The 18,493-nt window shown below is 41.7% G+C and overlaps 2 protein-coding genes across 3 annotated transcripts in view; both read right to left on the minus strand.

Annotated features, from left to right (window-relative positions):
* The window catches only part of LOC124123131 (solute carrier family 35 member C2-like), a 37,646-nt gene extending 27,958 nt beyond the window's left edge, over nucleotides 1–9,688 (minus strand). The window contains exon 1 of one of the 2 annotated variants that reach the window (XM_048388729.1): nucleotides 9,554–9,688. In XM_048388729.1, the coding sequence (XP_048244686.1) occupies nucleotides 9,554–9,600 (47 nt within the window). In that variant the 5' untranslated portion in view covers nucleotides 9,601–9,688. Of the gene's footprint in view, nucleotides 1–971; nucleotides 1,095–9,553 lie in introns of those variants that run through there. The other variant, XM_048388730.1, reaches the window with a different exon arrangement.
* A 4,099-nt stretch (nucleotides 9,689–13,787) lies between these two features.
* LOC124123140 lies at nucleotides 13,788–18,492 on the minus strand. Its single transcript, XM_046486412.2, has 2 exons — nucleotides 18,358–18,492; nucleotides 13,788–15,338 (listed from the first exon to the last, which is right to left on the minus strand). The coding sequence occupies exon 2, from the start codon at nucleotides 15,039–15,041 to the stop codon at nucleotides 13,827–13,829; it is 1,215 nt and encodes a 404-aa protein (XP_046342368.2). The 5' UTR covers nucleotides 15,042–15,338; nucleotides 18,358–18,492; the 3' UTR covers nucleotides 13,788–13,826.
* Between the last annotated feature and the right edge of the window lies 1 nt (nucleotide 18,493).

Genomic DNA, 18,493 nt, shown 5'->3' on the forward strand with positions numbered 1-18,493 from the left:
CCCCAAACACACTCGTGTGATAACCTCTATTTATTAACCTCAAATATTTTGCATTACTTTTGTGTAATGTTTTTAAAGATTTTGCAAAGACGGAACTACTTTTAAGTCGCAATTACAAGTGATGGTGAAACATCCCTGCGTGTTCATGGTGTTAGGTACGCACAATTTACGTATCAAGGTTTTTGCATTTGTAAAGAAATCATTTCATTTTCCAGTAAACAGCCACACAAAAAGTATATAATATGTAGAATAGTCCATGTATCTTGTGAAATTTCACAAGACACATGAAATATCCTCTCGTTATTACATAAAATATCAGTAAAATGTGCGCCAAAAGGATTCATTGTTACATAAAATGTGTATAAGTAACAACAGTGTTATAATATTGTACTTAGCTACTCTATTCAAAGTAACAGTGTCAAAATACTGTACTTAGGCAATATATTCTTCCATCATTTGTTATATGCTGAGTACTTCTGAGTACTTCTGAGCGCATTTTTGTCACAACAGTGCCAAGGAGAGATCGTCGACTTTCTTGCTCCCTCAACTTGACATCAATTAATACTGATGCCATCAATATCAAAACAGACGACACATCCAAGATATATTTTCTCAAATAATCATGATTAAAATAACTGACTGATGAAAAAAGATTGATTTACTACATGTTTATGTTATTTCCTTATCAAAGTCAGAATAGCATTATATATAAATACGCTGCACGTGGACATATAAGCCAAATATTGTTTTGTCATAAATCGTGCCACAAGACATGGCCTACATATGACGGCAGATGCCTACAGCTGACATGACAATGTCATCATGATGAATGCAGCGTTATCATTCTCTACCAGATGGCTCCGATCTCGACGTGTTCGTCCTACTAATGGGTAGTCTCGTGATATGACATGAAGTTTTAAAAAGGATAAATCAACCTTTCGTCACGATCTAAAACAGTACACTGCATTTACCTGTGTTCGCTCTCGTAAATATGTCACCTAATCACATGATCTAAATGTCGCATGAACCTGCTGCAACTTAAATCACCCTGCACCTGCCGTGTGACATGGTGGCGACTTGGTGTTGATGTAAGCTGCTCTGTACTTCATTTCGGGATATTCCGTATTAGCAGCACCCATTGAAGCAAACGCGTAATCGAGACTTCGACTGGTACCTGTCCTTCTAGCGGATGCACCAAGTGCGGCGTAGAGCGAAAGCGCTAAAGGGCAGGTAAACCAGTCTATAGACTAATCTACAATAAAAAAGAAGTATATCCATTCAGCCGCTTACCACTCAAACAATGCAAACAAAGCGGTTGCTCCCCTTGGAGCACCTGCTGCATCTGTTTTAAATCCAGGGTGACGGGGTGAATAATGATTTACGCCGCACCAGGAACCCGGGGAGACTATATCCGAGAGCCGCGATTGGGTCCTACAGTCAGGACATGATGTAGGGTCATGTCCCGACTGCAGGACCCCATCGCGGCTCTCGGCTAAGTGGAGTAGAACATAAGAGTGCTACGCTGCTGTGACACGGGATGTTTTTTCGTATTTTCTCCACAAACTATAACTAGAACTCGCACCAGCATTGATCAGAGTAACAGATGTCACTGTAATGAAATTGACTGATTTTCATCATTTTAATGTTTTCTTTGAAAACCTATTTGTATTTCATCAGATACCATATATAATAGACTATTATATGGTCTTTGATTTCATTTATTAAATGTCTTCCGTACTCTTTTCATTTTCTTTACAAGGTGTAGGCCTACAGCATGTTTAGGTAAATTATAGAGCATGTTTCCTCCAGTAGAAGCAGTAAATATGTCACTGTGTAGGCCTATAGTATAAATATATATTACCTATATAATCCTGTAGTAGTGTTTAAATGTTGGTTAATCGTATTCAGTTATTCTCTGACCCGTGACGAGACAAGGTTTCAAACAGACGCAGAGTTTCCAACATATATCTCCTTTTATTGTCCAAATATACACGCGGGGACCGACTATTAGATGAAATACGGCACCAGTTAACATCCCCCCCCCCCCCCCCCCCCCCCCCCGTAACGTCAAGCAGATTAAGTCAAGACTGAAGTGAGCTGTCCGAGCGAACACAGCAATGCATGGATACTTGATGTGCTGACTGTACACTTTCTTGACAGCATGTTCCTTTACAGCCATGTCAGTATCACGACCAATGTGGAGATTGAGAATATGTCCCCCGTACCAGAAACTGTGTGTCCTGGTTTGTCTGGTCCAGACTCGATCTAGTGCAGACTGGCGTGATATAGATGGTATATTGCTAGCTGAATGAATTAAGCGTTGAAAACACATTCACTAAGTTTGAAGACTTTTATTTTCCTTTTCCGGGTTGTTCCTAGTTCCGGGTTAGTATTGGTCCCCAGCAACTATGACTGGCTGTAGGAGGCGACTTAATAATTCATCGGGGGGTGAGGTTCGGTCACGTGGTCGATTGAGTGACATAGTTCCCCGAAGGCGTGGATCGTTGCTAAAAATATCAGTCATAGGATTGTCTGGTCCATGATCGATTAATTACATGCCCTCGCCATATAGCTCGTTATAGCCCTCGTTACACAACAAGCTCAGTCTTTGCGAAGGTCGAATGAGAGAGTTGTGATTAACGGCGTTTTGAACAGTGTCTCTGGTCTTTAGCGGCGTGACAGCCTTATGTGAGGGAAATAGAGAATCTTACCCTCGTGTCTTTTGATATCCAATATATCAACATGAGTTGATAAAAGTTAGAAAACTCCGAGGCTTGCCTAGGATCCTTTCCCACTTTTATCAACGAGTGTTGATATATTTGATATCAAAAGACACGAGGGTGAGATTTTATTTATCACCCATCTTCCATTTTTTTCGGTTTGTAGACAGTAATAAGCAGTGTCTTAAGTATAAAAAGTACTGCCAACAGCTTCAGTAGCAGAGCCATTAGTGATGTCATTTGATTGTGACGTGATGGTAACCAATGACGCCACAGCGGTCCGCAAAGCATTGTAATGCAATTTCATTGCAGCGATATCTCCTTTGGGAGCCAGTTTTGGATGATAAAATCCGATAAGCCTACTTATTACCCACGTGGTGAAGATACAGGTGGTAAGATACTAAATCCCACTCTCCTACCCAGAGTTCCATGCGGCCGGCAGCCAGCTAGCATAGTACCTCTGCCACAGGCCAGCGCCATGTGACGATTCGTCACATCTTTCACAGTCCATTCAAGATACTGCATATGCTTTTCATCCGTTTCATGTTTGACAAGTCTACACATTTTCATAAACAAATGTCAAAGAATGGTTAACTTTCATTGAGAAAGTATGCAAATACGTAAAAATCTACTTGTTTTTGCGTAGTTATCCTATGTTTACATTGGTTGTACGGCTCCACGTGCTGTCATCGAAGCCCAACGGAGAGCTTGTGACACGGTCACTTTAATGCATAAATATATATTGTCATGCAACTCACTGTCGCAGTTGTAGTAGCATATCTATATTAGTTATGCAACACAATATGTAAAGCGCCCCCAAATACTTGCATTAGTCCGTTCTATACTGATTTCTGAAAAAGCGCGTTTGTTTACAAACAAGAGAAAAGTCCGGTCACGTGATATGCAAATTAGCCTGTGGCAGTGGTGTTATGCTGAGTCACCACTGCGACGGAGTGTGACTAAATCCGTACGTCACACGTGTGTCGTACAAGGTTGACCTTGTTTTATTCGTTTTGATTGGATAACCGTGACCTCTGTCACACAGGGACTACTTTTTTTCATTCATAAAAAATCGCGAGACGTCATTCGTTTTGCAACTAGCCTACAGGGCAGAACTGAAGAAATTAATAATGAGAACGAGAGATATTTACAAACACTTTATTAAACCAAACAAAATAGTCACACGCATCAAATTCGGTTTGCATTCTAGCTTCTACAGACATTATATACGATACAGCTAGATATCTAATCGAGTTATATCAATAGAGCGAGGTTCCCCCATGAGCGTGACACACCCGACCACTTTCGCAACTTTCAATTTGATTTAACGTAAAAGGATAAGCGTGGTGAAATGAAGTCTGTTTAACTATCCGGACAGATATCTAGACTTACTTGGGATGATCCGGTTGTGCCATCAGTGTCCCCTTCGAAGCGTATTTTGTGCCGGTGTTTCGGGAGATGTTGTTCATGAATGAACGTACACGACTGCACGACCAGATACAAATCTTTCGAAAAATCCGTGGAAGTGTGCCTGACTTCTGATTTTGTGGCCCCAAACATCCCAAATGTGAACAATAACATTCCCTATCTCTAGCGTAAAAAGCTGTGAGTAGACCACGGTTGTCTTTTCTTATTCCGGTGGTGACCTTGCCCTTCGATCGTTCGAAGCTGTCACTGACATGCAAGCAGACTTGAGTTTGTTGATTTTCACGTTTTCAGTAGGGTGGTACAGTTAACATGAATGTCTTTGGCGAACACTCTGATTTCCCTCTTCCAAAATGGTACGAACATGATATAAATTCAGCTGATAGATCAAGGAAACCGAATCATTTTGATTGCACAGTGGTGGCAGTGCGAGTGACCGACTGTTGGTCCGATATTCAAAGCGCGGCGCTTATGTGACTTTTCAAATTTTCTTAGAGGTGTCCTTCGTACTAACAACATGGCGCTTGAATTCTCATAAGTTGAAGAATTTCTTCCAAAAGGATCTTGAGCGTTGGTGCTGTCTTCTTTGCAAACACAACTGCAGGCGCATGTTGTTAATACGTTTGCATAGAAATGTCAACAATGCCCATATTTGGTCATATATCAATATTCATACGCAACCAGATTTTGCAACCGGTTCCAGTTTGGTCTGTCAACAAACGATACTTGTTATGTATTTGCACTTAAATATATATTTAACGTGGGTAATAAATAAAATACCACACTCATTCTCGTTAGATACCATTTTTACGAAACTCGTGAACTTTCTATGGTATCTGACCGAGCGAAAGCGAGGTCAGATACCATAGAAAGTCCACTCGTTTCGTAAAAATGGTATCTAACGAGAATGAGTGTAGTATTCTCTATTTAATACGTTTACATCTTTGAAAGCCAGAGCATGTGATACCAGGCCAAGATTTGTTTTGGTTTGTTGTTTAACGCCGCACTGTAAACTGTAAATAATCGAGTCTGGACCAGACAATCCAGTGATTAATATCATGAGCATGTCTGGGTTTTACATCTGATTGTTTGTAGGTTACATCTATTTCTAAGGTTATAATTGCTTTTAATAGATGCAATACTTTGAGTGAGGTAGTTGAGATATTCGGGTGAAAAACCGTTTTACATTTTTCTTAAATTTAATCAATTTAAAGGGGTGTCTTCTTTCTTTTTAAGAAATGAAAATGCGTTTCGTTAAAATGTTTGGCATGTCTGTGCCCAACAATAAGATCTCAATGCGTCCAAATGTAAATTCTCGAGGAACAGTGATTGTTCGTCTTACAGTTGTCCCAAATATGACAGCAGTAGTCGAAGTCAGGCAGGATACAACTTGTTTACATAATCTCAAGTGTATTTCTTGTTAGACTGTACTTAATACTCATCAAGCAGTTGATCACTGGACTAACATTTCTAACAAGAAATTGTTGACTTTTATTTTCCATGAACAATCACGTTGAAGTGTAATTCCTTAATGTTTATGACTTTGTACTTCACCAAGAGTACCCTCCATGTATAAATTTGGTCTAAAACCAGAATGGACTTCGCGACTGAATGTTATAGTTTTGATCCTATCGATAAAAGGTTCAACATCAAACATGTATAAATGTACAACTGTCTACTATATTTCAAAGGCTTTCAAAACGTTTTGTTAGGGTCAAATAAACATGAACAGATTCTGTTTGTCTGATATTTGCTTCTGATGACAAGAGTTATATTTCCTAAAAACACGGCTTTATTATGACCTTTTAATTAAAATAAAGTATTTGATCTTATGTCCGTATGCCGTTGAAATAGATAATGAAGATTATCTTCGTAATACTGATCACAACTCCAAGTAGGATCAATACCAATAAGACGATCACATGTATGTCCATTTAGGTCTCTACAGTGGGTCTCATTCTACAGTGTATGATTGGTATTTTATTGAACTATAACAATGAAAAAAAGGATTATACATTGCTAATAATATATTTTACATAATTCTTTATTAATTGTATAATTATTGATTCAGTTCATCCTAAATTATCATCCAACATATTCAATCATGACACATATGGACATAATCGGGGCGAACCGGGATTTGAACCCACAATCAGAGGTTTCTGGCGTGCCCAAGGGACGCAACTCTGCACAGCGAATCGCGGCGCCTTAGACGACTGGGCCAGCCGTGCGCCCTGGTTCAAGGACGACCTTGGAGTGACCCAAGCTTGCAAACACTTTTTTTCAAATAACTTTCGAACCATATCAAAAGGCCACCTTTGATGCCGTGAGCATTGATACATATGAATGATACCTTTATGCCATACTCTTTCTAAGATGGTTGGTTGGTTTGTTGTTTAACGCCGCACTCAGCAATATTCTAGCTATATGGCGGCGGTTTGTAAATAATCGAGTCTGGACCAGACAATCCCCTTATTAATATCATGAGCATCGATCCACGCGATTGGGATCGATGAAATGCATCAACCAGATAGCAAGCCTGACCACCCGATCCCGTAAGTCGCCTCTCACGACAAGCATAGTCGCCTGTTACGGCAGGCATGGGATGCTGAAGACCTATTCTACCCCGGAATCTTCACGGGTCTACTCTATCAAATTATTTGTATGCTTATATCGCAACAAAACAGCCCTTCTCACTCGTAATACATGTACGAGAGTTGATGTGATGTTGAGTCACCTGGCAGGAATCACAGGAACCTGTTATTGGTCAGTAAATAAAAATATATAGCCCCTATATGTAAATGCTCTACTTATATATATTTTTATTTACTGACCAATAACAAGTTCCTGTGGCATGAATCCCGATCATAAATTACTCAGCAGGTCATTTTCCCCGAAGACGTTGAACACATGTTTGAATAAAGTCTTTTTCTGAACGTTTTGCTGAGCTCAATGTGAGTACTCCGCACCCTTTGCGCATTCCCCACTATGGATAAACAAACGGGACAATCGGAAAAGTTGGTCGTATTCATTTTGTTGAATGGATTCAACCGCAAATAAAAATTATTCGTCACCACTCGCCCCTTTCCGTAACCTGCAAGATGATCGGCTTGTCCCGGAGTAACACGAGTTGGTCACGAATGAAGTAAAAATATCCAACGCACAACACCGATCACGTGACAAGTTATTACGGGTCGTTAGCTTCACGATGTCAGCCGACACGCGTCACGACCTGCACTGATATGAAACTATCCTATGTGAGAAAGGTTCTTATTTATAAAATTGGTGACTATACTAAGTTAAATGAATCAACTGATTGGATACGCTTGTATAATAGCTGTCTAATAAAGTCTATTGATGTAATATGTGATATTTTCTGCACACATTTAAGCACTATATAAGCATATTCATACCAAACCGTGCTGTTACAATAACAATGAAAATAATTTGAAGACAGCTCCCAAGGAAAACTTTTATCTAAACTTGAAGTATTATCTACACAAATCAAAGAAAACAGTTCTAATTATTGAAACTTCTGCGTCACTAGATTGAGGAGTCTGGAGCCAGCACCGTGAACCAACCTCACTGACGATTTATTCGACGTCAGTTTCCAATGTTGATAATGAAGGCGCCTCGCTATCACAATTTGTTAAACTATGAGATCATGACTTGATTATACCCTTACAGAAAATCAAGAAATAACAGATCTCATGAAGCAAGTTATATAAAAAGTTGTATAAAAAGCAAGCGGCCCCGACAACCTGAACCAGAGATTACTGATAAATATATCACAATCCATAGCCAATCCCTTACGCATGTTATTCCACTAATCTCTTAAACAAAGCACATCCCCATCACAGTGGGAACTAGCTAATGTACTGCCTTTGTACAAAAATAGAGATAAATACCAACCTTCCAACTACAGGCCTATTTCACTGTTATCTTGTCTTGGAAAATTATTTGAAAGACTTATTTAAAGAAGAATGAAAATTTACTGTATGGAGAATAAACTACTTTCCAATTGTAGTAAATATCAGCTAATTGAAGTCAATCTTCACATTTACACTTCGCCTGATGATCATAAATATTGTTGTATGATATTCTGAGTATTTCTAAGGCATTCAACAGGCTAGGGCACAAAGGTCTATTGCATAAACTTCAACAATATGGTATAACTGGTAAATTATTAGCTTGGTGTCGTAGTTATCCGTCAGCTCGTTGAAAGAGTATTTCTAATGGTAGTTACCAAGTAAAACATTCACCAAAGCATGGGTCCTACAGGGCTCTGTTTTGGGGCCGTTCCTATTTCTAGTTTACATAAATGATATTACCGACCAGCTTCAAAATATGTACAGGCACTTCAACTACTAATGTGGTTTTAATTGAAGAAAGACTAAATCAAGACCCTCTCCCCCTTCATCAGCACATGGCTTGTAAATTTTAAACCGACTGAGACAAAATCTATGCTTTTTAGTCACAAACAGGTACAGGATTATCCAACTCTTTGTTATGCTAACAGTGCCTTTGAACATGTAGAAACTCAAAAACAACTGGGGGTGACTTTGTCCCAAGATATGAAATGGACTGCACATGTTTCAATTGGGATACGACGACATTCACCAACCAAGTCAGCGGGCCTGACTACCCGATCCCGTTAGTCGCGGTGTGAATAGACACAGCAGACAAAACTATTCTATCTGCATGACATCTAACTATACCCACAAGCATAACATTCCTAAACAATACGATCGCACCCCTGGCTCGGGCGGTATAACTGAAGAGATCCTTGATCTGGGCCAGCAACATTTGAGTTGTGTGTAAACAGGGTTTGATTTTCTGACTCTTGGCAGTTGTGAATGAGGGCGTGGTCTGCTGGACTGACCCGGGGTACAACTTTAACTGACAGTGCCAACTTAGTTACAATTCACAATTGTGGCCACTTGGTCCCTAACGACCCTGACATTCGTGTCTACCTGGAAAGACAGGATATATGGTGTTTGGCATACCCACAGTCTGTCATAGTTGTATCAACTTCCTCCATGTGTAAGTCGATATTTGTGGCCGACAGAGAATGGCGTTAACCCGTTCACTGCTAGACACCGAGGAGCGTCGCCTCGGTTAAACGGTATGGCGCAACAGAGCCCATTGTACGTCCACTCACACTGTCACACGGGCAAGAATATCAGTGGAAAGAATAAAATATGAACTATAGGTTCATGACGCGTGATATATGCTTGTGGGATTCAACTCGACTTTATACCTGTATCTGTGAGATGCAGAGGGTTAACCCAACAGGCTGCCGCGTAATTCGACAATAAGCTGACATGCCAACTCAAGCTCACTGTCAACTGTTGTCTCATACACTCGCCCAGTGTCAACACCCACTAGCATATAGTAGATATACTCACGGGTTTTGCGGATTGGTCCTGCCAGGTCGTTGTTTAACATTGTGCATGCTATGACAGCTGTAGACTCCTCACCGGAACATGGCCTGGGCACCCCGACACGCGTTGTCAGGTGAAGGAGTAGACTTGACACAAGTCTCCTTTTGGGCACCAGGTATATAAATCATCCAGGCAGAGAATAGATTGGCACACAGGTGGCCGGACGAGGTGTTTTCAGATCACGTCTGAACAGACACCGTCTGGCATGTGGGATAAGTTCAGACATGTAAATCACGATAGGGCTGAAATATTGCCGATGTTACTCTAAAGATTTACTCGCTCGGACATGTTGAAAACGTTTAACATAGATAGTGAAAAGTCATTCTCTGTATTGTTCCACATTGACGTGTGATTACCTTTGAACTGTCAACATATTCGATCCCCACATCACTTCTCGTTCAAAATAAGAAAACTTTGCTTTGTCCTCTCATCTCATGGATGCACTGTCAAAATCAGCTATGCCAGGATCCACTGCGCCAGGATCCGCTGCCCCAGGATCCGCTACGCCTAGATCCGCTGTGTCAGAAGCTGTTGTCAGGATCCGCTGTGTCAGGATTCGCTACGCCTGGATCCGCTGTGTCAGAATCTGCTGTCAGGATCCGCTGTATCAGGATTCGCTGCCCCAGGATCTACCGTGCCATGATCCGCTGCACCAGGATCCGCTGTGTCAGAATCTGCTGTGCCATGATCCACTGGCTCTGGATCCGCTGTTTCAGGATCCGCTGTGCCAGGATCCGCTGCGCCAGGATCCGCTGTGTCAGAATCTGCTGTGCCATGATCCGCTGGCTCTGGATCCGCTGTTTCAGGATCCGCTGTCAGAATCTGCCGTGCCATGATCCGCTGGCTCTGGATCCGCTGTGTCAGGATTCGCTGCGCCAGGATCTACCATGCCATGATCCGCTGCACCAGGATCCGCTGTGTCAGAATCTGCTGTGCCATGATCCGCTGGCTCTGGATCCGCTGTTTCAGGATCCGCTGTCAGAATCTGCCGTGCCATGATCCGCTGGCTCTGGAGCCGCTGTGCCAGGATTCGCTGCGCCAGGATCCGCTGTGTCAGAATCTGCCGTGCCATGATCCGCTGGCTCTGGATCCGCTGTGTCAGGATTCGCTGCGCCAGGATCCGCTGTGCAAGGAACCGCAGGTCGTTGATCTATTTATTTATAAATAAGATATACTATTTTCACCCATTGACACGAATTTCAGACTTTTTCCCATAACAATGTTTCGTCAGTCAGGATAATACCCACCCAAGTAGTTAGCGTCTGAAACCTACCTCACTTTCGACATTCTCCCCAATAAAGATGACAAACTGTGGTACCAGTGCAGCACTGCAGTGTGCGGTGTTAGACGTTACTCCCACACTCTAACACCGACCAGTGTATGGAGCATGCAGTCCCCTGTACCCCATGCTTGTCCCCCCGTGGGACATTCGTAGTAGATCCAGCCTTGTTTAAACCCCTTAATTTTGTTGTCGTTGGTTGTTTAGCGCCGCACTCAGCAATATTCCAGCTATATGACGGCGGTCTGTAAATAGTCTCGACCGGACAATCCAGTGATTGACATCATAAACATCGATCCAGGCAATTTGGATACGATGACATCCATCAACCAAGTCAGCGAGACTGACCACCCGATCCCGTTAGTCACCTCTTACGTCAAGCATAGTCGCCTTTTACGGCAAGCATGGTATGCTGAAGACCTATTCTACCTCGGATCTTCACGGGTGAGCCCCTTTATGCCGAGCGCCAGGCAGGGTAACAGCAAGTACCATCTTTTAACGTATTTTGGTATGACGCGGCCGGGGATAGAACCGGGCGGACGCGCCACCACTAGACCACATGGGCGGTCTTTACTTAACAATGGCTTATTGGGAGTATAATGTAATGGTTGTGAGACTTAAAATGCTAAACGTGTTGGTACACCTCCTGTCCCTGGAAGACGTCTACATGGTGACTAGCAGCCGTAACAAGTGTTTAATCCTTGCCCGATGATTTAAACGCTTTTTGATATGTCTGAATTCCAAATTTGTTTGGAATTGTTTTAGAAAGAAGACATTTGATATTGTCAACGTAAAATTATGCAATTTTCAGATAATCAAGTGCATTTAATGCCCAAATGCTTGGACGACATTATTAAATAAGAACATGCGATTGATCACTTAAATGTTATCACACAACCATCGACATTTCTCTTCTGACTTATGCTTGATTTCATTGTACTGTGATTAAATCTCCTCGAGACTGCATGCGTTTGCTACAACGATTAAGACAGTGGGTCTGATGTAGACGTACGTGCCTTCTACCGACGCGAGGGGGACGGTGTAACTAAGGAATGACACAATTAACAATATTCCCCAGTTTTCATAAACTTGTTGAGATTGTGGTATGCTGAGATGCAGCCAATATAGCTGGTGCACTAGGAACACTTTGAACACCGAGAATCATCGCTTTCCAGAAGAGCATATTCGGTGACATATATACAGCCAATAAACAATAATTCACAAGGCACGGGTGGCCCAGTCGTCTAGGGCGCCACGATTCGCTGTGCAGAGTTGCATCAGAAACCTAAGATTGTGGGTTCGAGTCCCGGTTCGCCCCGATTATGTTTCTAGCACCATACCCGTGCTCGTGGGTTTCACCGAGGTGGTAAACGTCCGAGACCTGCATTGCTTCGGGCTTTCCTCCACATTAAGATGACACGCCATGATATAACTGGAATAATGTTAAAGGCGGGATAAAACCCAACTCACTCACTCACTCGTCCTTGGACCACGGTTGTTTATTGTTGATATAAACGATATTGTCAAGGGTATTGAGAGTAACATACGCCTCTTTGGATACGATACGTCCATACATGTATGTGTCATGATCAAATATGTTGGATGATAATTTAGGATCAACCGAATAAATAATTATACAATTTACAAAGAATTATGTAAAATATATTATTAGCAATGTATACATCCTTTTTTTCATTGTTATATACTGAACAACAAAAGTTCCTTTGACATTGAATAAGATTTAATGCAAAGTTATGTTTTTTTCCAAATCTGAAACAATTTCGGTTTGCAACAGATAATAGATTCCTGTAAGCGTTCAAATGGTTGAATTTGCCATACTGACTTCAGAAAATGCGTGATTTCATAAAAACAATGTCCATTTACAAATCAATAGCGTGTGTGTCCACCTTTGGTTGCGATGAAAGCAAGACATCTTCGTCTCATGGAATTGACCAGGCGGTCCAGGCATGGCCGTCCAGCGTAGACGCTGTCTGCACCACTGTATACGTGCTTGACGGTGGTTTCCTGTCAAAATGGGACGTCTGGCGGGTCTTCTGGCGACAATCCCTGCACATCTGAGGCAACGACGTACGGTTTGTGAAGATATTCGTCGAAGGGCAGGGATGATTCTTGCAGTCACTGTTGCTGGCTGGAATCGATTTCGTAGGTGTGTTGTTCGAATCCAGCTGTCTTGTCGATTATTGGTTACGCGTGGCCTGCCACTCTGAGGATGGTCTCTGACTGCATTCGTCTGTTGTCAACGTTGCCATAAACACCAAATGGTGTTTCCGTGGACGTTAAATTGTCTTGCAACATCATGTTGACTCGATCCTGCTTCAAGCATATCAATGGCTCGCAGACGCTCATTTTAGGACAGGCGTGGCATTTCGTAATGTTGAATAATTGCGTAATTTTGTTGTTTTTCTGAATGGTTGTTGTCGGCACGATGCTAAACAATGCATATGGAATCCTGTTAACGCACATGTTTTTATACCCATTCTTGGGTAATGAAATGCATGGAGCTTGCATAAAAGTCAACTTGTAGATGGAATGCATGCTTTTCTGTAGCAGTTGCGTTTTTGTGACTTGATTCCATACATGTACTACACTATTGAAAACCAAACTTTACTTGTTTGAAAAATACACTATTATATTGGTGTCACAGGAACTTTTGTTGTTGAGTATTGTACAAGAAGACACCAATCATACACTGTAGAATGAGACCCACTGTAAATGAACATACATGTGATCGTCTTATTGGTATTGATCCTACTTGGAGTTGTGATCAGTATTACGAAGATAATCTTCATTATCTATTTCAACGGCATACGGACATAAGATCAAATACTTTATTTTAATTAAAAGGTCATAATAAAGCCGTGTTTTTAGGAAATATAACATGTTTATTTTACCCCAACAAAACGTTTTGAAAGCCTTTAAAAACCTTGAACAAAATCATCATATGACTTGCAGAGCTTGGATACAGTTGACAACTGGGGAGTTTTCCTGCAGCAGTATCCGCACACCAAACACTGTCCTTCCTGCAGCAGTATCCGCACACCAAACACTGTCCTTCCTGCAGCTGTATCCGCACACCAAACACTGTCCTTCCTGCAGCAGTATCCGCACACCAAACACTGTCCTTCCTGCAGCTGTATCCGCACACCAAACACTGTCCTTCCTGCAGCAGTATCCGCACACCAAACACTGTCCTTCCTGCAGCAGTATCCCCACACCAAACACTGTCCTTCCTGCAGCTGTATCCGCACACCAAACACTGTCCTTCCTGCAGCAGTATCCGCACACCAAACACTGTCCTTCCTGCAGCAGTATCCGCACACCAAACACTGTCCTTCCTGCAGCAGTATCCGCACACCAAACACTGTCCTTCCTGCAGCTGTATCCGCACACCAAACACTGTCCTTCCTGCAGCTGTATCCGCACACCAAACACTGTCCTTCCTGCAGCAGTATCCGCATACAAAACACTGTCCTTCCTGCAGCTGTATCCGCACACCAAACACTGTCCTTCCTGCAGCAGTATCCGCACACCAAACACTGTCCTTCCTGCAGCTGTATCCGCATACAAAACACTGTCCTTCCTGCAGCTGTATCCGCACACCAAACACTGTCCTTCCTGCAGCTGTATCCGCACACCAAACACTGTCCTTCCTGCAGCAGTATCCGCATACAAAACACTGTCCTTCCTGCAGCTGTATCCGCACACCAAACACTGTCCTTCCTGCAGTAGTATCCGCACACCAAACACTGTCCTTCCTGCAGCTGTATCCGCACACCAAACACTGTCCTTCCTGCAGCTGTATCCGCACACCAAACACTGTCCTTCCTGCAGCAGTATCCGCACATCAAACACTGTCCTTCCTGCAGCTGTATCCGCACACCAAACACTGTCCTTCCTGCAGCAGTATCCGCACATCAAACACTGTCCTTCCTGCAGCAGTATCCGCACACCAAACACTGTTCTTCCTGCAGCAGTATCCGCACACCAAACACTGTCCTTCCTGCAGCAGTATCCGCACACCAAACACTGTCCTTCCTGCAGCTGTATCCGCACACCAAACACTGTCCTTCCTGCAGCAGTATCCGCATACAAAACACTGTCCTTCCTGCAGCTGTATCCGCACACCAAACACTGTCCTTCCTGCAGCCGCATACCAAACACTGTCCTTCCTGCAGCAGTATCCGCACACCAAACACTGTCCTTCCTGCAGCAGTATCCGCACACCAAACACTGTCCTTCCTGCAGCTGTATCCGCACACCAAACACTGTCCTTCCTGCAGCAGTATCCGCACATCAAACACTGTCCTTCCTGCAGCTGTATCCGCACACCAAACACTGTCCTTCCTGCAGCTGTATCCGCACACCAAACACTGTCCTTCCTGCAGCAGTATCCGCACACCAAACACTGTCCTTCCTGCAGCAGTATCGGCACACCAAACACTGTCCTTCCTGCAGTGGAGAGAAGCCGTTAGAATGTCTTGTATTTACTTACCTTTCCCGGGCCTGAAGAATATTAAGCTGTAGATATTAAGTATCAGTATTTTGCAGTAAATATGGAAATTTTCTGAAATGAAACTATGAAAAAAATAACACAGTTTATTCCCCTCAGGGTTAGAAATAACCGAGTCCCCCAACATTCGTATGTATACTAATGCAAATATCACGTCACGCGCCTCAGTGCATGGTTAACGTCATCCGGGCGACATTGTTAACGACATTCGAATCTTATTATGACGTAAGGTCGGACAAACGCCTCACAAGAAACGACGTCATAGCTGAAGACGCGAGTCCCAAAGCAGTGGGTAATAAGGACATTATTACACTCCCATGTATGTCATACTGATTTCTCGAAACTCGTGCAAGAATTCATGTATTACCCTCGCTCTCGCTCGGGAAATACAAGAATTCTGCGATCCGTTCGTATAATCAGTATGACACACTACAAGCGTCATGCTCGTGTAATACTCTCTATATCGCATATGTAAAGTATTAACCATTCCTACAAGTATTCAATCTTATAAACTGATATATTCATTTTTCCACACATATTCATCAATATCAAGGCACGTATACCGATTACAGAGCGCCAGGCATATCGATAGATACATGTATTAGTGAGTTGGGTTTAACCCGCTGGATGCCGACTTTTTTTCTGACGCACATTTTCCTAAGATCTGAAAAGTGAACGATGTACGAAAATTGCGCTCACCCGACACTGGATCTACCTCCGGCTATAAAATTATGCAGATATGTAGAATATTAAATTTCATATCTGATGTTGTAAATTTAACTGCAAATATTAAACCGGTTTTGAAAAAAGACACTGCTAAGAGTTGTCCAAGAATGTATTCTGCGTTGAAAAGCAGCAAATTTTAGGGCTGCAACGATACACCTAGGTCACGATACGATATGTATCTCGATACTTACATCACGATTCGATACGTATCTCGATACGCTACGATACACATAGTGACAAGAGAAGACAAGAGATAAATGAATTAAACTTAGTTTATAAAAATGAAAAATTAAATGAAAGTGATGAATGTTCATGAGTCATAAAATATATACTGTAATGAGTATTTTAACTTAATGAATCATCTGCCATTTCCATGTAATGGCTAGCAAACACAGAAGTAACAGTCCTACATATTTGTGAGTCGTGACTAGATGGTAGATTCTAGGAGTAAATACTAAATGTACCAGTGTCCAGTAACTAATGATTTGCCATTTTCGTTTATAAAGGCAAAAAAAACAATTAAAAACAATTATAGCAACAGCCATGTTATACACATTTTGAAAGGTCTAATCCTAGTGTTTATAAATATGAAAGTTATGTTTATCACATTATTTAAATAATGCATTTACAACTTAATTAAGTTCGTTGTAAATAAAAAAAATGTAAGCTAACACATTCATAACGTCCAGATTAAAGACCAAGGAAGCGAAAATTTGACGATTTGGGGCAAATTTAAGATTTAAAAAAAATCTACTTATTTCTTCTTTTTTTTCATTGTATACGTAATTGGAAAATTATTTTAAAAAGAATTATGAATAGAATCTGTTTTCACTCATTTCCAGATAACAGCGGCTGTCCGCTCAGTAACATGGAGAAATACCTCCGTTTTCGAAAGCTTCGTATGAATAACACGTTTGTCGAAAACTGACATATGACACATCGCTAGAAAGCTTGTTTTTTCACCTTCACGCTCGTAACATTGCCTTTGTCTTTTTCGTAGCTATAACATAAGATTTCATTGGATAAAATGGTTTCTAATGACGCTTTCTTGCCGAAATCTGCTACAAGGTTCATGATTGGTCAAATTTGAGCACGTGACCTGAGACAGGCAATCAAATTACAAATCCTCGTGTACGATGAATTTCAGATTTTTACGAAATATTTTGGTTAAATCGTGTTATTCTGAACGTTTAAAGCAGGAAATCGCGATCTATGTTAAAAATATGGAGCTTCGTGGATGTTTCATGCTAGGTAACAAGCTGTGACAAAGATCTTTCATGCATATATTTTGGCATTGAACATCGTGTCCGAGCCGAGAATTCGATGCGACGAAAGCCGAGATGTCATTTGACTAACATCACACGCGATCGCACGAAAAGATGGAAATAATAACTTAGCTGTAAGTTTGACCACTTTTAGATATATTTTTGTTGATTTTATTTATCACTTTGTATATATATTTAAAGATTTGCTTGAAACGTCTTTGTTTTGCTCTTTGACATGTTCGATGTGCATCCGAGAATTATATTTTCAATAACATTGCGGGAAATAGTGAATAACTTTTTAATCTATCGATAAAAAAATGATTCATTTTGATAAATTGAAATAGAATACGTATTTCAGACATTGTGAGATGTGACAGATTTAATAAATGAATGGTATGACAGGTAGGTCCATAAAAATATATACTATTTTGACGTGACTAATGCTTCTTGGCCGGTCTACCGGCCTACGGTGTTGAAAAGCGTTAAAACACATTTAAAACGTATCTTTGATAAAAGTTTATTTACAAAAAAAGACGTACGTAATCCGTCTTTGAAAAGACGTATCGTGAAAAATCGAGATACAGCACCTCACAAATCGCACACCGTATCGTATGGAGTGAATCGCGATGCATCGGTGTCCCGGGATATCGTTTCAGCCCTAGCAAATTTCGCCGCTTTTATCGTACACCGATAAAAGTACTGTGCGACAATTTTTTGTTTGCAGCTTTACGGAAGCTGTGAGCGAACAAAACTCTGCCTTATTTCTGGAGGACAAAGATATATATATAAAATGGATTTATATGCTTATGTACAACGTTATACATTCAATGCATAAAATAGCGTCGATGTCCACCACGTTCCGTGACAGCACAAACTTCACCGTTTCCACATCTCCTCCCATACAGGCCCAGTGAAGGGTGATGTCACCGTCACCGTCCACCAGTGACACATCAGCACCTATACTCACCAGGAGCTCCACCACTTCTCTGTGGCCCCCGTCTGCTGCCGCCATCACCGGTGTCGTGCTCCATCTTCCCCATCTATAGTTGACGTTGACGTTCAGAGACAGGAGCCGCTTCACCTTCTCCAGGTTTCCCTTCCCG

This window comes from Haliotis rufescens, unplaced genomic scaffold (assembly GCF_023055435.1).
Source record: "Haliotis rufescens isolate VD_foot unplaced genomic scaffold, xgHalRufe1.0.p SCAF_78, whole genome shotgun sequence".
Lineage (NCBI taxonomy): Eukaryota > Metazoa > Mollusca > Gastropoda > Lepetellida > Haliotidae > Haliotis > Haliotis rufescens.